Here is a 23,853-nt window from a genome sequence, read left to right as displayed (position 1 = left end):
GCTGTCCTGAAATATTGTGTGTTGCCTGGGAAGGGTGGTAAATTCTCCCAGTCTTCAGTCAATTAGTTAGTAAGTAAAGCAGCTAAGTGACACTAGGAAGATCTGGTTCAAATCTAGATTCAGACGTTGACTAGCTAGCTGTGTGACACTGGGCAAATTACTTAAATCTTTGATTTGGTTTTGTCAACTGAAAAGTGAGGATAATAACAGTACTCATCTCCCAGGGTAGTTGTGAGGATCAAGAGATATTTGTAAAGTGTCTGGTTTTATATAGACAACTATCTAAATGTTTATTCCCTTTTCCACCCCCCCCCCCCCACCAAGACTGGAAATTTGTACCAGTTAACCTTCCAGTTCTGGAAGGATCAGATCAATTCCTTTCTCTGGTCTTCAGTTTATCTGAAAAATTAAAAGGGTGGGACTAGGTGATCCACAAGATCTCCTCTAGCTCTGAAAACTATGAACCTATAGTGTGTATTTTATACTATGGAATTTATTTGATGGTATTTTCAGATGATTTTCTTAATCTTTTCTGATATCCTAGAAAATATTGCTGTGTGTCTCCTATATTATTTTGACCTATAGAGCCTTTTCATCAACAAAGTTTCTTATGACAGCATGATTAGACAGAGTGGCTTCATTGAGGCCTTTCCTGCTTCTCCATGAATACCCTCCATCCCTGCATTGCTCTACAGGGAATGGGAGAAATGAGGGTTGACAGAATGAGGCCAGATTGTGGAAATCCTTGGATGTCACAGGTATTTGCCTATAATGCTTTGGGTGGTTCCAGAGAGCAAGTCCCACTCCCACTGGGAGTCCTCTCTGGAGATGCCCCTGCCATTTTGTCACAATAACACATATGGTGATGAGGTGGTAGAGATTGTAAGTGTGCCAGGCATGTGGAGATCAGTTAATTGAATCATCAAGCTGCCAGCCCTCAACTCAGAGGGAAAGGGTCAGGGAACCCAAATCCTAGCCAATGAACCAGGGTCAAAGCACCCGAGATTCTGCCAATAAAGATGTTGATCCCTGCTTTAATTCCATAGTTATAATCATGTATTTTGTCCTGATATGCACCTATGATCTGGCAGGTGGTGGGAAGACTCAGGAGAATGATCTCTGAAAATATTGTGGAGATAGGGAGGAGATATCTGAATGTAGAGGAGAAAGAGAAGAAAGAAATTTGGAATAAGCCAAAGAAGAAAAAAGGGGGATGTATACTTAATATGTGGTGTTGCCTCAAAAGTTTATCCTTCCTGCAGATGCTTGAGGAATCTACAAGCAAAGAGCCAGATGTCATCCACTCCCTTTGTTCATCACCATCATCAGTATGCTCCAGGTAGATATGTACTTATAGGGAGGGAAGAAGGGGAAAAAGAGGATGAAAAAGAGTTTTTAGATAAGCATCCAGAAACAAATTCTGCAGCCTACATCCACAAGGGACAGGGGATAGAATGAACCTAGAGGAGAATACAAGTGACAGACAGAATCTTTACCAAGAAATGACCAGAAATCTCTCTAACTCACTTCTTAGATTATTCTCTCTTTCTTCCTGCAATATAATTCCTCCTCCCATATCACTTTTACTTCCATCTCTCTATCTCAATTCTTTGATGAAGATAGTGTCAGAATTCTGCCCACTTTAAAATAAAGGTTAATTGATGCCTTTTATTTTCACATAATGGTCAGTTCTGGAATTCCCCCTACCCAGAATCCCAGAACAGACTGCTTCCCTGTAGTAACAACAACAACAACAAACAAATAAGCAAAAACCACCTATAAAGTGACTTTGTTCTGACAGTCTTATCAGCTGATAGAAGGAGGAAGCTTTGTATCAAAATCTATTCTTGGGGACCAAGATTGGTCATTACAATTACTTAATAGTTCCTGCCCATACATTTGCTAAGAGATTAAATGACATTTCTCAAAGGATTTAACCACAGATAGAGTGTAAGTGCCATTCAAAGTGACTTGATGTTTAAGTAAAGTAGTTATGGAGGATGCTTTTGTGATATGATTTTAAGAATGCTTGAAGTCTTTCCCAGAACACCCCTTGAGTGATGCTCAAGTTTAACCGAATGAATAAAAAACCCCAGTTAAATTCATGCCAAAATAAGATAAATATAATGTCCTAAGGTCATACTAAAGTTTAAATGACTGATAAGGTTTTTCTGCCCAAGAACAGATTCTGATAGGGAAAGAGAATGTCTGCAGTGCATGGAATAGGAATGCATAAAAGAGAAGTGCAAAACCAAGTAAACTGAATGTTTTAAAGCTACATTTGGATAATTTCATAGTTTTCTCTAGGGCTGCTCTGACTCCTCTGACCACTAATATCGGGAGTAGATGTGATACACAGGGCTGAGGAAGGGCATGAAATGGTCACACCTTCCATACCTTATTATTCCTGACCATCTTTTACAGGATACCTTTTTAGCAGCCACTCCATTTTAAATAAAGGCACTATATCTATGGGTTAAGCTGAGCCACTATTTGGATTTGGATGAAGTATTAACATGATTTGTCACTGCTTGCTAGCTTGGTATTTTCATTTACTATACCTTCTGGAAGCCCCAGGGAAAGCGAACCACCCTAGAAATAGAAATCTGGGAAAGTCCATTCATCTATCGGCCAGACAAGAGGAAAGAAGCTTGGAGGTTCATCTCTTACATGATGGTGCATGCTGGGTAAGACATCAGAAATAAGAACTGAAGCTTACTGTTATAAAGAATGTTTTATGAATCACATAAAATATTTATATATGTATGTATATATGTAAATGCATATATATGTAATGTATTAACAGGGAAAGATAGTAGTGCATAGACATTTCATAGCTCTGCAACTTAACTATATAGATGATTTGGGGTCAGGTTATTTCTTTTTTCTGTGCCTCAGTTTCCTCAATATGTAAAATGGAGAGTGTTACACTAGATGACTGCTAAAGTTCCTTATCCAGTTCTACATCCTAAGTCTTACAAATATCGAAACCAAGTCTCATAGGGTGGCTAGGTGGGGCAGTGGATAAAGCACTCGCCCTGGAGTCAGGAGTACCTGGGTTCAAATCTGGTCTCAGACACTTAATAATTACCTAGCTGTGTGGCCTTGGGCAAGCTACTTAACCCCATTTGCCTTGCAAAAACCTAACCCCCCCCCCAAACACCAAGTCTTGTTTTTCTCTGTTAAATCTAGTTATTTTTTTTCATTTTTTAAAAATTTTTGCATTTTCCCTTTGAACTGGACTATGTTATTCATTCTGTTTTCCTCACCATTTAGTGAGTTCCAACAAATACATTTGCCCAATCTTCAAGAATTCACAGAAGTAGCCAGTCTTGCTTGGAAGGCTACCCAATTCATTTTACATAGCTTTTCTGCAGTGCAAGCTGCTTTTTCTGTAATCTTGTTTGTATATCCCAGCAATTACAATATGCTAATGAAAGCCAGTGATGGAGAGCACCAGCTTTAGGTGACCAAACACTTTAGGCCAATGACTAGCCAGAAATAGGGTCTTAGGTTTCTGTGTTAAGACCTTGGATTTTTTGGATAAAGTTATGTGGACTTCACAACTAGGTTTGCTTAGCACCTATAGTAATAGGTTTTGGGTACTGTGGAAAATGTAAAAGATAGTTAAAATAAATTAAAATATGATCCTTTTTCTCAAATGAGATGGGGAGACTAGACTCACTGTTTAGTAACCCGAGGCAACATCTGAATTCTGGCTCTGACACAAATATGACTTTGGCTGGATTGCCTTTTGGGGTCTCAGTTTTCTTATGAACTTAAGGGGTAGGATTAGATAGAATCTAAGGTACCTATCAGACCTGTGACAGCATGACTTTATGATTAGGTATCAAAATTCCATGGAACAGACAATTGTGTTATAGGAGATAGAAACCAATCTGGGAAGATTTCCCAGAGGAGGAAGGAGGCACATAATATAATCATAGTTATTATTTATGTAAAATTTTAAGGTTTCTAAAGTTCTTTACAGACACTATCTCATTTGATTCTCACAATAACCAGGTAAGGTAGGTGCATCATTTTACAGATGAGGAACTGAGCCAGATAGATATAAGTGATTTGCCTGGGATCATATAACTCATAAAGGTGTAGGAGGCAGAATTTTAACTCAGGTCTTCCTACCTGAATACAATGCAAATGCTTATTGATTGATTGATTCCTGCCTCTAAATTGGACTTTCTAATCACTGTGTCACCTAGCTGCTTGAAGGATTGGTAGAAATTAGATGAAAATTAATATTGGTCTGAAAACACGAGTTTGAACTCAAAATTAATAGAGATCAAAAGTTTTGTTGTTCAGTTGTGTGCTACTCTTTGTGAACCCATTTGGGTCTTGGCTAAGGAAAATCCATCTCATTCAAGAGGAAATGGAGCCTAGAGAAATAAAGTAAATTGTCTAAGACCAAACAACTATTAAGCAGAGATCTGAAACTTTAGCTCAACTCATCTGATCCCAAGGCCAACTGTTCCCCTCTACAATGAGGATTCCTTCTTACCCTGGGGATGTCAGATGCTATGTGGTCCTGGTCAGCCTGCTCTCCAACCTGTCTATAGCTTATCTCCAATAGCCCCCCCCCCTTTTTCTTGATTCTTTTATTCACTAAAAAAATACTTGACAAAGCAGAGAAATGGGTAGGGGGAGACACAAAAATAAAGACTACACAGTTCCTGCCCTCTTAGAGTTTACAGTCTAGTAGGAAGGGATATTATACAAATTAAGATAAGCATAGTATAAATAAATATACTCTGATAAGTCTATAAGATAATTATAATCAAGATGCTATGATACAAAAAAGGAAAGATTCTGGAATCAATCAAAACTTGAACCTCATGCTTCATACATTTTATACCTTTATAATTTGTTTAACTAGAGAAGGGATCCAGGAACTTAAAAATAGATAATTCTATCTTAATATAATTGGTTTCCTTTGCAATTCTATGTATTTAAGTCTTTAAACACATGATTCTGAGAGGGGTACTTAGACTTCACCAGGGCCTAATGGACCCAAGAAACAAAAAAAATTAAGAGCCTTTCAAATACAGGAGCAGTCTTTTTTGAAGTCTGGATACATGAGTGATTTTTTAAAAAAGAATTCAAATGTTCAGGTCAGATTTTTTCAAGTTAAGCTGTCCACTATGGGAGAATCATAAAATGTCACAGTCTGAATGTTCTTTGGAACTTACAAACCACTTTACTAACAACCCACCTTGAGTATCTAATATAATCCCTATTTTATGGATGGGGAAACCAAGATGAGCTCAAGTGACTTACACAGTGTCATTCATTCAGCTAAGTGGCAGAGATGGTATTCTGATTGAGCCCTGTATTCCTTCTGATCACCACACTGATGACTTTTCACATAATTCTAGTGGCTAAAAGGACAAGGAAGTGACCAATAGTCCTTCCTCTTAGAATCTGTAAGGCTGCAGAGAGTGATATACAAGACTTGTTGAATGAAATGACTTACACAAATCCTATGTACTTCAAAATCAACAAAGAAGCCCAGGGATAAGATGACAGCTTTGTAGATGATTCAAAACTTTGTTCTTTGACTTTACAGTAAAAGCTGTTCAAAAGTGGAATGGGTTATTAGGAGATGATAAATATTACTGACATTAAAAGAAAGCTTTTAACTTTTGTTAAGTACTTTGCCTACAAAGTTAGTCTCACAACAAATCTGTGGGGTAGATAGACAAGTATCTCCAGTCTACATATTGGGAAACTGAACCTCAGAGAGGTCAATCAATGAGAAAATTATTGATATTGTGTTCTTTGAAAACTTTAAAGTCCCACATGGCTGGTGGTGATGGTGATAATGATGATAATGATGATTCTTCATAAGAGGAGGGCTGGAAGACTAGCACAGATTGGGTATATTATGGAAAGGGTGATCAGTTAACTACAGGTTGGACTAGAACACTGCTGAGGTCTTTTTTTGCTACAATTCTTTTTTTCCCCCTCCACATAAGACAAAAACAAAAAACCGAAATTACACTATCAAATCCCAGCAATCACACTGATCGTTATCTCTAGGTTAAGCATGACTCTAAAGCTGAGACAATCTCTAAGTGTCTATGTGATCACTCAAAGAAAGTTGTTTAGTGACTTGATGAAATCACAGACTTCCATATTCTCACACTGATGATGAGATTCTTTTTTTCACTTGCAGGGTTCAGCACATTTGTGGAAACCTACTTTTGCAGCTTCTTTTGGGACTTCCTTTGGAAATGGTTCACAAAGGTTTTCAAGTGGGGCTGGTCTATTTTATAGGAGTGATTGCAGGTCAATATTCTGGGAACAGACAACTAACTCAATGAGGTACTGGTTGGTTGGTTGCTCTGTTCATCTTGATCAGAGTTAAGTAAACAACCAACAGATAGCTCAATAGACCCTAGGAATGGGATGAATTTTTCCTTCATATCTGGCTTGTATAAAACTCCTAGTACAGCCAATAATTATATTCAGGGAATATCAATGAAATTGATGAAGTTAGAGAGCAGTAATGGCTAAATAAAAGTTTTTAAACCTAAATTGGAAAAAAAACCTCTTCCATAAGCAAATATATTCTAAAATGATGATTCTTTGTTTTTGTAAAGCTACTCCCCTCACTCATTTTCAAAGAGATATTTTGGGGATGAAGTCTATATTTGGTCAATAAAACACTTTAACAGTTTATAGGAATTAGTTCTAGGGAATCCTGAAGTGACAAGATGTGGTTCTGCTCTGAGAGTTCAGGAAATAAAATGAATATATCTGGAGGCATTAGAAAAGTTCATGAAAGGCTTAATTTTGTGGTAGTGATACAGAGAAATAGGAGATACAGAGATACAGAGAAGAGATACAGAGAAATAGGAGAAGTCAGGACTGGTGCTTGGCCTCCTTTAAGGGAGAAGAGAGACCAGTATGTGTACAGATGTGACCATGAAAATGAGTATAACTCCTTAAAAAGATGGTGAAGTTCTCTTCCATCAGTGGATGCTGGATCAAGGAAGGAAAGCTATGGCTGTAAGAAGAGCTCTGGAAGCAGGAAAGCTGGGCTCTAATCTTTACTCAGCAACTCTATGGGTGGGACATGGGGCAAACCACTAAACCTGTTAGTCTCAGTTTACTCATTTGTAAAATGAGAGTGATAACTATTGTGAGGAAAGTTTTCTATAACCTTAAGGCACTTTAAATGTGATTGTAGGGGTAGGCTCCATTTTTATGCTAGCAATGCAGTCGAATTTGAATTTTGATGCCACAGGCCAAAGAGAGCCACTGAAGGCTGAACAAGGAGGGTCATGAGAAAAGGCAGAGATCAAGGAAGAAAATTGAGAAAAGTAGGTGAAAGCATATTCAGAATATACCATGATGATTTATTTAGCTTGAAGAGCCTTTGAAAGGCCCTTCTTGTAAGTATTGCTTCTATTTGAAATCCAAGATTGAAAAAAAATAAATTTGGAGGTTTTTACATTAAAATATCAGCAAACAGCAAAAATGTCCTGAACTTCCACTCTCTCTTAGAAAAGTACGGCTCTCAGTTCAATTAATTTATTGAACATGTATTAAGTATGGCATATCCTGCATTGTGTTAGGTGCGAGGAGAGATAGAAAGAAAAATAATACTAGGTCCCTGCCTTCAGGTGGTTCACAGTCAAATAGAAGGGATATTATACAAATTTCCAGGAGTAACTGTAATGAACATAGAATAATGTTTGTTTTTCATTTTCGAAGAAGACCACATCAGGGAAGTGATGCTATGATAAGCACATGAATTGGATTTGAGCGTGTGGGGTGGTGCTAAATCACCAGCCTCACTTTCTACTCTAGAGCCATCTGGGTCCAGTGACTAGATATGAATCAGGATGACTGGAGATGGTCCTGGATATGAGGCAATCAAGGTTAAGTGACTAGCCCAAGGTCACATGGCTAGTAAGTGGCAAGTGTCTGAGGCTGGATTTGAACTCCTGTACTCCTGACTCCAAGGTCAGTGCTCAATCTGTTGAGTCAAGGAAATCAAGAACCTGGGTTCAAATCTTGACTCTGCTATTTACTAGAATATGCACAGATGAAAGAGACATCTTCACTCCAAATATTCACATGAACTATTAGTGACCTACCTGTGGTCGAGCTTTCCGAGCTCAGGTTGGTCTGATCAGCCACAATCGAACCCAATGTCCTTGATCCTGACATAATGATGTCATTTTGTTCCTCTTTGAGAACCAGTGACCACCTGTGTAATCTTTGACAATTCACTTAATCTCTTTGGGCTTGTTTTCTCATTTCTAAAACCAGGGTACTAGACTAGGTGATCCCTGATCCTAATCACATGATAAAACATATCTGAAGAGAGAAAGATCATTTTCCACTTGGGACTTTGGATGAAGTGGAATCAAGAGAAGTAGTGTTGGAGTTGGGTCTTAAATGGATGGGTGGAGATGGAAAGATGGGCATTGCAAGTGTAGGGAACAGTGTGAACCAAAGTGTGAAAGTGGGTACAGGAATGAGTGACAAGATCAGGTCTGTGCATTAGGAGGATTCACCTGGTAGCAAGAGAAGAATGAAGTCAGAGAGGAGGAAGACCAGAGGTGGGGAGACCTGTAGCAGTAATACAATAGTCTAGTCTTCTTTTGATGCTTTCACTTCTGATACTTCTGATTTTCTGAATTTCTTTCATTTTTTTTTTTAGGTTTTTTTCAAGGCAAATGGGGTTAAGTGGCTTGCCCAAGGCCACACGGCTAGGTAATTATTAAGTGTCTGAGATCGGATTTGAACCCAGGTACTCCTGACTCCAGGTCCAGTGCTTTATCCACTATGCCACCTAGCTGCCCCATTTCTTTTATTTCTGTAGCATCTCTGGGAAGTTCCATCTGTGACTCCTATGCTCTAATGGGTCTATGGGAGGAGTCTATGCTCTCACAGGAGGCTATTTTATAAATGTTTTAGTGGTAAGAACCCTTTCAGGGAATGGGTAATACCAACTGGCAGATTTTTTAAAACTGGTATTTGGTTTAGGGACGATAATTGTTACCAGTATTTACTGAGCATACATGTTCAACTGGAGTGGCAAATATTGGTTTCTAAATGGGTCAAATCTTGAATAGAAAAAAACTGATCATATTTTAAAAATACAACCAGAGGGGAAAGTGAGATAATTATCCATTCCCTGCCAAATATGGGAATCAATTAGATTATTAGAACAAACAAAATTCAAACTGCTTTTGATATAGTATCTTCCCTGGGAAGAAAGTAAAAATTTGTTTAAATACTTGAGGATGGAAACTTTATATATTCTCTTTAGTTAATATTCTGTAGTGCCTTAAACATACATTCTTTTGCAAAATGCAAGATAACAGCAAGTGCTACTCTCCTACCTATGTATTCCTTTGGACAAATTATTCAGTTAATCTCTTGAACATCCCATTCTTCAATATGCAGTGTGAATATTAATACACATTTTGTTGGATTGAATGAAATAATATAAATATGGAATGCAAATGAATGGATGTAAATTAATAATGGATGTACTTTGTGCCCATATAACACTAGAGAAATGTAAGCAATATTAATATTAAATACATGTTTTATGTTGATGATTAGGAGGATAATGAACTGAGGCATTTTCTGATTATATGTAGTATCTTATATTTTTGTCCTTTTCTCGTGGCAAGAATGTTAAAAACATGGCTTCTTTGTTTGGACTTTTTAGACTAATGCTCATCTTAATAATTTGTAAGTTTTTTATCTTTGTGGCTATTTTACATTTTTAGTTTTAAAAGTTCAAAGTAATTAAACTACCTTTTAAAAAACTTAATGTATAATTTAGGTATGCTGGCATGAGATGATGAAAGTATATTTTAGTCATTTATTCCAAACAACAAAACATAAATTGTGGGTATGCTTAATTAGGAGAAAAACAACCTACTTTCATAGTGTTATTTTAATATGAAAGGTAGCTGTTTCTTTAAACTGTTGACTTTTACTAGTAAACGAAATAATTTTTTCTCTTTTCTCTTCCCCCTCACTTAATAGTATTTTATTTTTTAGTATCAATAGTATTTTTTTCTGATTACATGTAATCATTCACTTTTACAAGACTTTGAGTTTCAAATTTTTCTTCCTTCCTCCTTTTCTTTCCTCCCCAATACAGCAAGCAATCTTATATAGTTTATACATGTATAATCATATTCATTATAAGGAAATAATTCTTTTAGAGGAAATTTTTGAGCCTTTGGAAAAATAAAAGCTTAAAATGCAATTTCTTAAAATACAATTTCTCACTATATAATATCATATCACCTATATCATCTCATCCTGAATTTTTGTTGTTGATAAGTCCTTTCAGTCTTGTCCTACATTTCATGACCCCATTTGGGGTTTTCTTGGCAAAGATACTAGAGTGGTTTGCCATTTCCTTCTCTGGTTCTACCAATTAGGAAATGAGGCCCAGGGTAAGAGATCAAATTTGAACACAGGTCCTCCTGACTCCAGGGCGGGTGTTCTATCCATGTGATACCTAGTTGCATACCCTGAATCTTAGCTTGGAATAAAAAAACCTTCTCTCACCTTAGGTGAGACAACTTAGGTTAATACAATTAAAAACTACTGAACCTGAAGTTAAAATGACCTGAATTCAAATATGGCCTTAGATATGTAATAGTTGTGTGATCCTGGCAGGTTGCTTAATTGCTTTTTGCCCCAGTTTTGCCATCTGTAAAATGGGGATAATAATCACACCTACTTCCTAAGAGTTCTGTGAGGGTAAAACGAAATATTTGCAGTGTTTAGCATAGTGCCTGCCACTGAGTAGGTGCTGTATAAATGACAGTTGTTACCTGACTTCAAAATGATTCTTGTCTACTTTTAGAGATGGAATAAACCCCCAGTTATCATTTAAGATAAAATTCTCATTTTACTTTGAGTACTAGAGAGGCTTAAGTGACAGCTAGTAGTTTTTGCCTAACCTATTGATATTCCCAAAGGTTTGTTTTGTGTGTGTGTTGTTTGTGTGTCTGTGTGTGTGTGTTTGTGTGTATGTGTGTGTATGTTTTAATGAACTTGTGAATTAAAGTAGCCAGAAAAATTTCTTCTAAAACCTTTTCTAAGAGGTTGGCATGTTACATAGCTCATTCGCAATAAATCTAGACCCAGTTTTGGATCTAAGATTTAAACTAATTTCATCACAGAAGTCCAAAACCATTTCCACTCACTCAGTAAGTAGAAACACAAGATTTAGAGAGGGGAGGGATCCCATTATCCCCAGGCTTCTGCTCCTCTCACCCTCCTTCCTGTTGACAGACATTCCCTCTCATTCTTAGAATGAAGCTACCATCAGTGGAGCTTGAAAGGGGTGAATTAAAGTTCCCAACTCAACCATTTACTGCTTTATTTTTTGTATCTTGCAACTGTCACATTGCTTTAGTGACTTAAAGTAAAAAGCTCAGTTGGGATCTCCTGATAATTTTTTGCCTTTCAATTATCCATGTTTTTCCTGATAACATTTATGAAATACTTACTTGCCAAGTACTTGCTGATCCTGAGGCAGATACAATATTTAGACAAGAAACAATTTTTGCCTTAGAAAAGCTTCCAGTTTAGTCAGGAGTGAGACACAAATACCTGAGTGGATAGAGGGTTTGAGTGCAGACCAGGAAGAACTAGATTCAAATTTAGCTTCTGATACCTGGTAGCTGTGCCATCCCAAGCAAGGTACTTCACCTCCATCTGCATTGGCTTCCTCACCTGTAAAATGGTGGTGATAATAATGGTGGTACTTGTCTCAAAGGGTTGTTATGTGCTTCAAATGAACTAATGGCTTACAGAGTCCTTTGCAAATGTTAAAGTGTGGTACAAATGTCAGTTATTATTATTACTGTAAATATATAAGAGAGATGAAGATTCAGCACTGTCTGAAGGGGGAATGTCATCACTGATGAGAAAAATCATCAGGGAAGTGTTCCTCAAGAAGCTCTAATTTGATTTGGAATTTGAAAGACGGGAAGGAATTTAACTGAATTAAAGTAGAAAGGCACTTTAGGCAAAGAAAATTAATTGTATGATTAACAAAAGCTTGGGAGACATACCAGCCTAGTTAATGCTCAGAGGGCAGAGAAGTATCCAGTTTGGCATCAGTTCAGAGGATTTTAGAGGCGGGGGAGGGACTTTGGATTATCAGCTAGTTCAACACCCTCATTTTCTAGATAAAGGAATAGGTCCAGAGAGGTCCCGTGCCACAGATGGTGAGTGAGACCTAGAGCTGGGATTTGGCTCGGCCTCATCTGTTTCACATCCACTGTTCTTTCTAGTGGGCCCAAGCACAGAGAGAGGGGAAGGGATACTTTTATATATTAATTGTTTAAAAAATGAATAGCACAATCCTGAACCAGACTTCTAAATGGTAATTTCTTTGGGGGGGGCTTGCAAGGCAATGGGGTTAAGTGCCTTGCCCAAGGTCACACAGCTAAGTAATTATTAAGTGTCTGAGGTCAAATTTGAACTCAGGTTCTCCTGGCTTCAAGGATGGTGCTCTATCTCCATTGTGCAACCTAGCTGCTCCCTAAAAAGTAATTTCTGTATTGCACCATCTCATCCTTTACCACCAGAAAACAGCTGTAATTGACAAAATAATTCTATATAATAGACTAACTAAAGGTGTGCTCCTGAGCCTTACCTCCTTATTTTTTTTTTTGCTCCTTGAACCCCTTTCAGCAACAACAATATCTTGTGAAGTCCCAAGGTAATTTAATCTGCTACTCATAATACTCTTTATTTATTTATTTTTTTTTTTTTTTTGCAAGGCAAATGGGGTTAAATGGCTTGCCCAAGGCCACACAGCTAGGTAATTATTAAGTGTCTGAGACCGGATTTGAACCCAGGTACTCCTGACTCCAAGGCTGGTGCTTTATCCACTATGCCACCTAGCTGCCCCAAAAACCAAATTTTTATATTTTTTTTTGCAAGGGAATGGGGTTCAGTGACTTGCCCAAGGCCACACAGCTAGGTGATTATTAAGTGTCTGAGGACAGATTTGAACTCAGGTACTTCTGACTCCAGAACTAGTGCTCTATCCACTTTGCCACCTAGTCACCCCCATAATACTCTTTAAAGTTATTTACTGCTTAAGAAATTCAGAGTGAAGCAGTTGGACCATTGCTGTGGGAATAAAGTGGGAATCACTGCTAGAAGGATAGGATTTGGATGGGTGAAGGGAGGTGATATTGCTGAATGGTAGAACAGGAAATCAGTCACAGGGTCTTTTAAGAATGACCATAGAGGGGGCGGCTAGGTGGCACAGTAGGAAAGACCTGAGTTCAAATCTGACCTCAGACACTTAATCATCACCTAGCTGTGTGGTCTTGGGTAAGCTACTTAACCCCACTGCCTTGCAAAAAACAAAACAAAATACTAAAAAAAAAAGAATGCTCATAGGGCTGCAAACTCTCTCAGGAGATAGTTCCAAATCAAATTTCAGAAGTCATAGAATTTAGAGATTACGCTGTAGAGCAGGGCTGAAGGTCCAGCCAGAGGGCTCTATAAGGCCTACAAAATCACTTGGTCTGGTGCTTGCCAAGGCAACTGCAGGTAGGACTTGAAATTCAATAAATCTAGGAGTAGTCTAGTAGTCCAATTTTAAGTTGAGAATTTTTTATGACCCTCAATGTTATATTAAATATCCAAATGTCCCCTAACAGAAAAAAGCTTCCCACGCCTGCTCTAGAGGAAAGGTTATTATACTTAGTGTCAGGAGACCAGGTTTTGAATACTGCCTCTGATATTTATGACATTGTGGGCAAGTCGCTTTTCCTCTCTGAGTCTCAGTTTCTTCATTTGTAAAAGATGGATTATGCTATTTATGCTCTCTACTCCTACAGGGTTCTTGTGGGGAACATGCTCTGTAAATCTTAAATCACCACAGAAATGTGAATTAATATTACTATATATCTCAAAATACAGAAAAGGGTGAGGGGAGAAGTGCATCTCAAATATGTTTAGTTTCTTGTTACGGAGCTCCATCAAAACTCATGACTTCAACATACATCTGTGGATGGTATATGAGTGGATTTCATTATCCAAAGTTTTCCTCTCCCAGTACTGGCTCAGCTAGTCATAGACTGACTTCTATATTTGAATAAGAAGTCAGGAAAAAACTGGTCTTGTCCCAAGAGATGTTTTTCAAGTTTTCTTTAACTACTGAGGTTAATAGTTGTTGCTCCACAGCATTGCTCCATGGCTTGGACAGTGACTGAGGTTTTGTGTAGCCTTTTCCATCCCAGACTGAACATTTTATGTGGATGCAACTGTGCACAATTAGTTGGGCATGTGGCCCTATTTAGACAAGGGATCAGAGTAACCTGGTGTGTACTTCAGCTTTGCTCCTTCTACCTGTGTGATTGATTTAAGTCTCTCCACTCCAGTCACCCTTATATCTAAAAAGGGAAGAGTTTGACCTACCTTCTCATTAATTTGCTATTAAGATCCTTCAACCTTTACTATCCTAGATCTTTCTTTTTTATTTTTAATTTATTTTTATTAAAGATATTATTTGAGTTTTACATTTTCCCCCCTCTCCCCCACAGAAAGCACTCTGTCAGTCTTTACTTTGTTTCCATGTTGTACCTTGTTCCAAATTGGGTGTGATGAGAGAGAAATCATATCCTTAAAGAGAAGTCTAAGAGGTAACAAGATCAGACAATAAGCTATCTTTTTTTTTTCTAAATTAAAGGGAATAGTCCTTGCACTTTGTTCAAACTCCACAGCTCCTTATCTGGATACAGATGGTACTCTCCTTTGCAGACAGCCAAAAATTGTTCCCAATTGTTGTGTTGATGGAATGAGCAAGTCCTTCAAGGTTGAACATCACTCCCATGTTGCTGTTAGGGTGTACAGTGTTTTTCTGGTTCTGCTCATCTCACTCAGCATCAGTTCATGCAAATCCCTCCAAGCTTCCCTGAATTCCCATCCCTCTTGGTTTCTAATAGAACAATAGTGTTCCATGACATACATATACCACAGTTTGCTAAGTCATTCCCCAGTTGAAGGACATTTACTGGATTTCCAATTCTTTGCCACCACAAACATATCCTAGATCTTTCTATAGAAAAATTCTGGATATGAAAACATTTATCTCTCCCACTTTTTAACTTTTCCCAAGTACAGGTAAAATATATTTCACTTACACAACAGATATGCTGTTGTGATTCATAGAATTTTGCAGAAATCTTGGAATAGTTCAGTCCAGTCTTGAGAGATAACTCAAACCCTAATTTTATAACAGCCTAGTTGGGAAGTGACTTACATGAGCAGTTTAGCTGAAAGGGTAGGACTAGAACTCAGGTCTCTTAACTCTCAGCTTGAATTCTCTCGTAAACCACTCTCTTAAATTGATTCCCCCGCCCCAAAAGTTAGAATTCATTTTTTAAAATGGTGACAAGCCTGAAGATCAAAGTGCTTTTTTTTTTGGTTTTTTGAAGAAATATGAAGTTCTTATTAATTGTCTATTATAAGCGATAGAAAAAGACCCTACCAACACTAAAGGAAAATAAGTATTTTCATATCTCAGATCTTTTGTAACTTGTGTAACCTTGAGAAAGCTCCCCAAATCTCTGAGTCTTAGATTCTTCCTTTATAAAGGAAGGAGACCAGACAAAATGATCTCTTAAGCCCTTTCTGTGATGAACCAATGAGCCTATGATATAACTCCTGTCCTCCAGGAGTTTACAGACTAGCTGGGATGTTGTGACAAACACGCATGAAGCAAGGAGCCAAATGAAAAGACAGCTAAGTGCTAGGAAAGTTCAGAGAATAAGAGGACAGTGTGGCCTGAAGTTGTCAGGAAAGTCTTCATGGAGGAGGTAGATTTAGAGCAGACTGTTGAAAGAGAGGTTATATCGGAGAGGAGCAATGAGTGACAAGTCAAATACAACCACTCTCAGGATTTCAGTTTTCTCATTTGTCAAATGAGAGGCAACTTGATCTATTAATAATAATAGATTATTTATTGATCTATTAATAATAAACTTGATCTCAATAATAAAAAAGTTCCCTGAGTCTATGGGGGGAAGACTAGGGAGGGTAAGTGAGTACAGATATGATGGGGTTGGTGTCATTTTTCTGTGAATGCCATATTTCAAGTTGAGCAAAAAATGATTCTGTTAATTGGTGTCGAGGGTTTAATTATTTCTGTTGTTGAGAATTACCATGAGAACAAAGATAACTGCTTCAGAGGAGAGGAAGATTTAATTTGGTGATGAAATTTAAGAGCCATGTATTCCTAGGAATGAAAATTAACATTTTCCTTGGGAGATAACATTCTTCATCTGGTTATACTGTAGACTTTTGGGACTTTTATGCAATTCTTTGTGCAAAAAAAAAAAATAAAAGGGGAGAATTTTGGCAGAAAGCAAGAAAGGAGAAGCACCTGATTGTCAGTCGTTGTTCTTCTCTGATCTGGCTGCATTGAGTGCTGAGTTAGGGAGAGCTGGGTAGTGAATAGCTAAAAACTCCAGGCCTGGAGTCATGGTAAAAACACCTACTTTCAAATCTGGTCTCAGATACCATATATCACTCAGGTGGGTGACCTTGGGCAAATCACTTAATCTCTGTTTGTCTCAGTTTAGAGATGGAATAAACCCCCAGTTATCATTTAAGATAAAATTCTCATTTTACTTTGAGTGCTAGAGAGGCCAGCAATATGGATGTTTTCTGCTCCTAATTTAGGTCGTCAGGATGTAGAGCCTAACAGGAATGAGATCCCCAGTTGGTGATAGTCCAATCTTGCTGCTTCTAACCCTGTCTCCTCCCTGGTACAACTGAAGTTCTCTTGCACAACCTTGTCTCTTCCCTGCAGTTCTGGGGGTTATGACAGAGCCAGGAGAGGGGAGTTTTTCTATGGGTGCATTCTCTGAGATTCCATTTTGAAAATATGTCCTAGTGGAGAGAAAAGAGTCCCTGGTTTTAAATCTCAATTCTGCTGTTTATTACTTGTGTCCTAGAGTGAGTCCTCCTTTCTGGACCATTTTCCTTCTCTGTAAGACAAGGGAGTTGAACTGGATGACCTCCAGGGTTTCTTACAATTCCAAATCTATGCTTCCAAGATAATTTTGACCCTGCTATACTTATAAACTATAATAAAAAATAAACAATAAACAATCTCCAATCCACAGGAGAATGGTCTTTGACAGACTATATTATAGATGGTTTCATATTTCTTCCATACAGAGGTATGGTTATAGCCCTGTGACTAAGAAACATGGCATTTCATTAATGTAGATTTGGGTGGCATTCCTGAAGATTTCACTCACATAAATTCTTAGGACCTGGTGGTCTGGTTAGCCTCACTAAAAGTGAGGGTAGTGATTGAGGAGTCAGGGAAAATATTTGGTATTCTGCAGGAACTCTGGACAATGGGCCTGGGTGCAAGAGAATGTGGGTACCTATGTCCCTTCAGCTAATTGGATTTCTCTCAGATGCTTGTTTGCCCTGGGCTCCCTATGCTTAAGAAATATAAATAACATAGAATGTGAGTTTCTTCACTTATTTCTGATTTTTCCTTTTTCTTCCCAAGGTGTTTATTGTAGCTCACACTGCTGGTGGCTTGGCTGGGATGACTGAAGCTGCTGAAAGACCGAATGTTCTACATTGCAATCACTGTTTATTTTGTTTTATTTGCTGTGTATTTCATTATCTTTTTATCACCAGCATTCTGATCTGCCTCTAAGATAATTCAATAAAATAACAACAAAACCACTCCAGAGAACACATACATCTTTGAAAGACAAAGAGGAATTCCATTGTTTGTCTACTTTGCTGTGTTCATTGTGAGAACCTTTGTTTAAAAGGCATCTATCTATCTATCTATCTATCTGGAGAGAGAGAGAGAGAGAGAGAGAGAGAGAGAGAGAGAGAGAGAGAGAGAAGGGAAGAGAGGATTTGGGTAGTACCATTATGCTTCTTGGGTGACAGTACAGCATTTCCTTGATGAAAAGGGAAAGGACTTTTGTCATTCATAGGGGATACATTCTATCACCTTTCACCTTCCCCCCACCCCCACCCTGGCCTGGCTCCTTTCTAGAAACTCATCATTCTGCAAGATGAAACTCATAACTCCTCAGAATCATTTTCCATCCTGGTATGTGAGCTGGGCACTCCTCTTCCCTTTCAGCTTTTTACGTGTGCACCTCTCCCTCTCAGACTGTGAACTCCTTGAGGCAGGTACTGTTTTATGTCTCTCTCTGTATTGCTGGAATACAGTAGGCACTTAAGTCTATTGACTGATTCTGACTTGCTTAGCATCATGATGAAGGGATCAACACTGAAGTACTGAAATATATTGAAACCAAAGAGATCATTCCAGATCAGGGTTCAAGATGGAAGCAAGAGGAGGTTGGCGTGTTAGGCTGACAGTATTTGTAGGTTCCTCTTTGATAATGAGGAAATTGTGGGAATTGGGTGAACCCTGATTCTATCTTGTGACTCCATTCTGGAGGTAGCTCAGTTCCCTGTCTATTCAATTGTGGGTCTAGTCCAATTTCTGTCTTGTGAGAAAACAATTCAGTTATGGGAATTGTGATTAAATCTTATGGACCCCTTTCCTGCTTCTTAGAGATCCCAAAGCTTAAGGACCTAGGTTATACTGCTCAGACATCTAGTCAGATCCAAGATTAGGGTAAGGAGCTTTATCAGTCATACATCCCCATCAATCCATCTCTTATTTTAAAACTGATGCTATATTAGTCAATCAGTTACTGTTTTCTTGTTCCTCTGATAGAATACACCTGTTTTAATAAAGGTTTCCTGTACTGATATCCAAATCATCATAGTGATTTATGATTTAGTTCAAAGGTCTGGCTGTTGCTGGATGGGTGTTTCAGAGGAGCTACTGAATTCCTAGGAAGTATAATGGAAACTATGACCATCATGCCCTGGACTCCGGGCCAGTCCCTCTCATGGAAAGATTCATTTACACTAATAAGGTTATTGAACCCTCCCAGATCTGATAATTGTCAAATGATTCAGGGCCCAGGCTGCTCACTGATATGGGTGTTTAGGTCAAAAAAGTAAGAAGCATGGTAAGTTCTACCAGTGGCAGTTTGTAATGAACAAACAGTATTTACGTCCAAGGATCTTTCTGTATGGTTGCTGCTTCTTGATAGGCCCCTATATATATATATTTTTTAATTTTCAACATGAGAATCTTAAAATCTCAAAATGAAGAGACATCTTTTGAGAGTTCATGTAACACAAGCATCATCCTTTCATCTCTGAGAAGTCTTCCAGATGTCTTGAACACTTCAGGGGAGTAAGAACTTTTTTTAGATCATCCTTCATTATTTAGTTTCTTCTTCCCTTAGACCTAAAATCATTTATAATTTCTGCTGATTGTTCCTAGTACTCCCCCCTCTAGGATAAGTGGAGTGAGATTTGTAAAATAAAGAGGGTGGATTAATATCTAATATCCTTTTCAGATGTAAATTTGCTCTTTTTCATTTCCACTATTTGAAGATGGTAAATATATTCTCCCAACTTTCCTTTTCTTCATGTCTAAGCATCTTGAGGCTTGATATTGAAAAAATATCATTGGTTATTTTGAGAAATAAATTGTCAAATCCCTTATGTTAAGGTATGAAGGAATAGGAACTTGCTTAGCCGAGGGCATATGAGAAATGAAACATTTTCCATAGCTACTGCCAAGTCTTGACTAAGATTAAGTATGTTGTTAATGACCTGAAGTACATGAAAGTTCCACAAATTCTCTTCAGTTGGTCACTAATTGGTCCTTTTGGGTTAAACTGAATATTGGAATAGGATCTAGCTAACTATGAAATCAGAGATGACTGATTAATTGGTTTTAATTAGAGGTTAAATGGAGAGTTATTGGTCATTCACCTTTAGAAACTGGGGGCAGTGTGTACAGCCACAAACATCACATAAAGATGTCACATCTGGGACCCTAATTTATCAGACAAAAGACAAAATAGTATAAATTCATGTTATCCCAACTTCTGTGATTTTCCATCTCTGGACTTGAAAAAAATTCCAATGACTTGAAGTGGAGGTAGTATGGGAAAGCAAAATGACTATTATCTCTGGAGTCTGAGGTTGGGTTCACATGTTCCCTCTGTTCCTTCCCCCTCAGGCAAGTCATGTACTTCAGTTACAAACAAACAAGCTATTTACAGAATAGAAAATAATTAGCAAAGGGAACAAGTAGAATTAGGAAGGGTTAAGAAGCCAATAGGTGGAGATGAGGAGGGAGAACATTCCAGGCAAGGGAGACAGAGAAAATGCTCAGAGTTGATAGATGGAGTTGTAGACGGAACATCCAGGAGGCCTGTGTCACTGGATTGAAGAGTATGTGTTAGGGAGTAAGGTGTAAGAAGACTGGACAGGTAGGAAGGGGCTAGGTTATGTAGGACTTTGAGAGCCTTTAGGAAAATCACTTTAGTGGTTGGATGGAGGATGAAGTGGGGAGATTTGAGTGGGTCAAACCGCCAGCCTACAATAGTTGCAATAATAAGATGCTGCCACCAGTGGTGGCAGTATCCTCAAATGATAAATGATCAAAAGACCTGAAGAGACAGTTTTCAGAAGAATAAACTGGGGTAGCTAGGTGGTGAAGTGAATAGAGCACCCATCCTAGAGTCAGGAAGACCTAAGTTCAAATTCCACCTTAGACACTTAATATTTACTTGCTGTGTGACCTTGGGCAAAATCACTTAATTCCACCCCCTCCCCCAAACAAAGAAAATTCTATCTAAAGACAATTGAAAAAAATGTTCCAAATCATGAATAATTAGAGAAATGCAAATGAAAACAGACTTAAAGGTACCATTTCATACTCACCAGAGATTGGCCAAGATTACCAAAAAATGATAATGCTAGAAGGGTTGTGAGAAAATACATACACTAATCCACTGTTGGTAGAGCTGTGACTGTCCAACTATTCTGGAAAGAAATTTGGAATTAAACTCAAAAGAACTATTAAGTTGTCCATGCTCTTTGATTCAGATGGTTATTACATCTATACCCTGAGGAGTTCAAGAGGAGAAAGCTACTCTTTGTGGTGGCAAAGAATTGGAAAGTGAGGGGATATGCCCATCAATTGGGGAATGGCTGAACAAGTTATGGTATATGAATGTGATGAAGGATTATTGTGCTCTAAGAAATGATGAAAATGATGGTTTCAGAAAATCCTGGGAAGGCTTGAGTGATACAAAAAGAAGAATGATTTATATAATAACCACAATATTATAATTAACTTTGAAAGGCTTAGTAACTTTGATCAAAACAAAGACCAACCCAATTCCAAAGGATTCATGATGAAACATGTTCATCACCTCCAGAGAGAGATCTGGTGAACTCAAAATGCAGAGTGAAGAACAATTTCTCCTATTTCTTTTTCTTGCCTTTAGTGGGAAGACACAACTAATGTAGACATTTGTTTTGTATGGTTATACAGATTTGTAATGGGTTTTATTTTTGTCTTCTCAATGGGTTTGAGAGGGGGAGGAAGGTGAGAGGGAATTTGAAAAAACAAATTTGAGCTGGAGTTAGGATGGTAGAGAAGCAGGAGGAAATATAACTCATCTCTCCCTCCAAACTTCTACAAATATTTAGAAAATATACCCAACTGAATTCTGATTGAATAATCCATGAAAAAGGCACAGAGGTTCACTTTTCTAGCCTAGGTGGGTTTGGGGAGACAGAGAAGTCTGAAGATATAAGGAGCAAAGTTCTGGCTTGTAGTATGCTCAGGACCTGAAAGAGGGTAGAAAATGGGTGATATGACAAGAAAAGATTCTAGGGGTTCCCTGAACTAGCATAAGGTACAGCACCAGGTGCCATCTGGCAGCTATTCAGAGCTAGCATTTCAGTTGCTCTAAATCCCAGTGGGTTAACAGTGGCTGAGTCTAGTAACAGTCATAGAAATTCTCAACCAGTAACAAACTGACAGGCCCAAATCTGGATCCGGAACTTGCAGGGGTCAGAGTAGGACAACAGCAAACTTTGCCCTGGATCACAACACTTGAAAGCCCTGAAAGCTTGCAGATCCCCAGCCTGAATAATAAGATGATATAAGATGTCAGAAGCTCAGGCCAGATGGTGCCCCCAAGAAAAACGTGCAGAGACCAGCCCTAGCAAAGTTCAAAGTCAAGAAGCAACCCCCAACCCAAAACTGCAACAACAAAAAAAATTAAACAGAATCATGCTGGAAAGCACTATTACATTATTATGACAATAGGCAAAGAAACAAACCCAGAAAAAAATGACTTGAGAACATCTACAAGAAAAACCTCACAGACAAATGTATCATGGACTCCAAGTCCAACAAAAATTCTTAGAAGCAAAAGAGTTAAAAAAAAAAACCCTAAAAGTGATGACCAAATTAGAGTGATAGAAGAAAAAAAATGGGAAAAGAAATGTACTATAGAAGAAAGATATGATAGCAAAACAGAATTATTGTTTGGAACAAGAGGTACAAAACCTTACCTAGGGAATATATCCCTGAATTGACCAAATAGAAGCTAATGCCTCCCTTCATAAAACATCAAGAAATATTAAAACAAAGTCAAAAGACTGGAAAAAACTAGAAGAAAAAAGTATCAGGGTATCAGGTATCAGAGAAAAGGAAAAAAGTTTCAAACTTTTAAATCAAGAAACAAAATACTCGAGGGCAAAGATAAAATGAATAGCACTGATGAAATTAAGAGATTAAGAGAATTAAGATTAAATTAAGAGATCTTGAAACTATGAGATTGAAGAAATTGGTAACCTAGACTAAGACTCAGGAGAGGGTTATGAAAGCTATCTATAAATATCTGAAAGGTTGCATTTGGAAGAGTGGATAAGACTTATTCTTCTTGGTCCCTGAGGAAAGAATTAGGAACATTTGGGGAAGGGAGATAGATCTCAATTAAACATAAGAAAGAAATTAACAATTAGTTTTGTCCAAAATTCCAATAGACTATCTTGTTAGGTAATGAATTCTCACAAATGAAGGTGATTCAGGCAAGGTTATCTTGTTGGACTAAGACCTTCTAAGACCTTGTGAATAGAAGAGGTCTGGAGGGCAACTTGGAAAGCAGGTGTTTTACTATCTGGAATTCAGATCTAATGGTTAAGCTGAGTTTCCTTGCTCCAGTGGGAGAGTTCCTTCATTCTGTATTGCCTGGTAAGATACTCTCTTTTTTTCTACTTTTGCTGATTTATATTTTGCCACCGATTTAGATAGGAATTTCTTTGCCACTTGCAAAAAAAGAGATTGCAGATGACTTTGATCAAGAAAAACTAGATGACTTATGAGGTCCTTTTAATTCAATGTAACCTAAACTTAACAAAACAAAGTTAGTTTATTCTAAGTGAAATCAGATTTGGGGAAAGGTTCAAGATATTTAGTCCTAAGGCAAAAATGTATTCTAAATCCCTTCCCCCTACCAGGGATACTTCTAAACAGAGTGAGTAAGGCCATAAAGTGATAGCCTTTTCTTAGACTATAGAATTCACTTTTACCCCTGGTTCATTTATTTATTCAGTAAGTAATAATGATGTGCCAGACACTGAGAATACAGATAAAAATGAAACACTGCCTTGTTCTTTTTTTTTTGTTTTTTGCAAGGAAAATGGGGTTAAGGGGCGGCTAGGTGGAGTAGTGGATAAAGTACCGGCCCTGGAGTCAGGAGTACCTGGGTTCAAATCCAGACTCAGACACTTAATAATTACCTAGCTGTGTGGCCTTGGGCAAGCCACTTAACCCCATTTGCCTTGCAAAAATCTAAAAAAAAAAAAATGGGGTTAAGTGGCTTGCCCAAGGCCACACAGCTAGGTAATTATTAAGTGTCTGAGACCCAGGTACTC

General features: G+C 37.9%; 1 protein-coding gene across 1 annotated transcript; it reads left to right on the top strand.

Moving 5' to 3' along the window:
• The first annotated feature begins 941 nt into the window (after positions 1-941).
• Positions 942-16,763, top strand: RHBDL2 (rhomboid like 2). The gene is given in 8 exon segments (XM_074216472.1): positions 942-1,233; positions 1,236-1,339; positions 2,539-2,687; positions 6,191-6,303; positions 8,852-8,887; positions 8,890-8,948; positions 9,672-9,732; positions 16,717-16,763. Coding segments are annotated over 8 exon segments (723 nt in total). The 5' UTR covers positions 942-1,079.
• Positions 16,764-23,853: the final 7,090 nt, after the last annotated feature.

This window comes from Macrotis lagotis, chromosome 1 (genome assembly GCF_037893015.1).
Source record: "Macrotis lagotis isolate mMagLag1 chromosome 1, bilby.v1.9.chrom.fasta, whole genome shotgun sequence".
NCBI lineage: Eukaryota > Metazoa > Chordata > Mammalia > Peramelemorphia > Peramelidae > Macrotis > Macrotis lagotis.
This window is presented reverse-complemented; position numbering and strand designations above follow the sequence as displayed.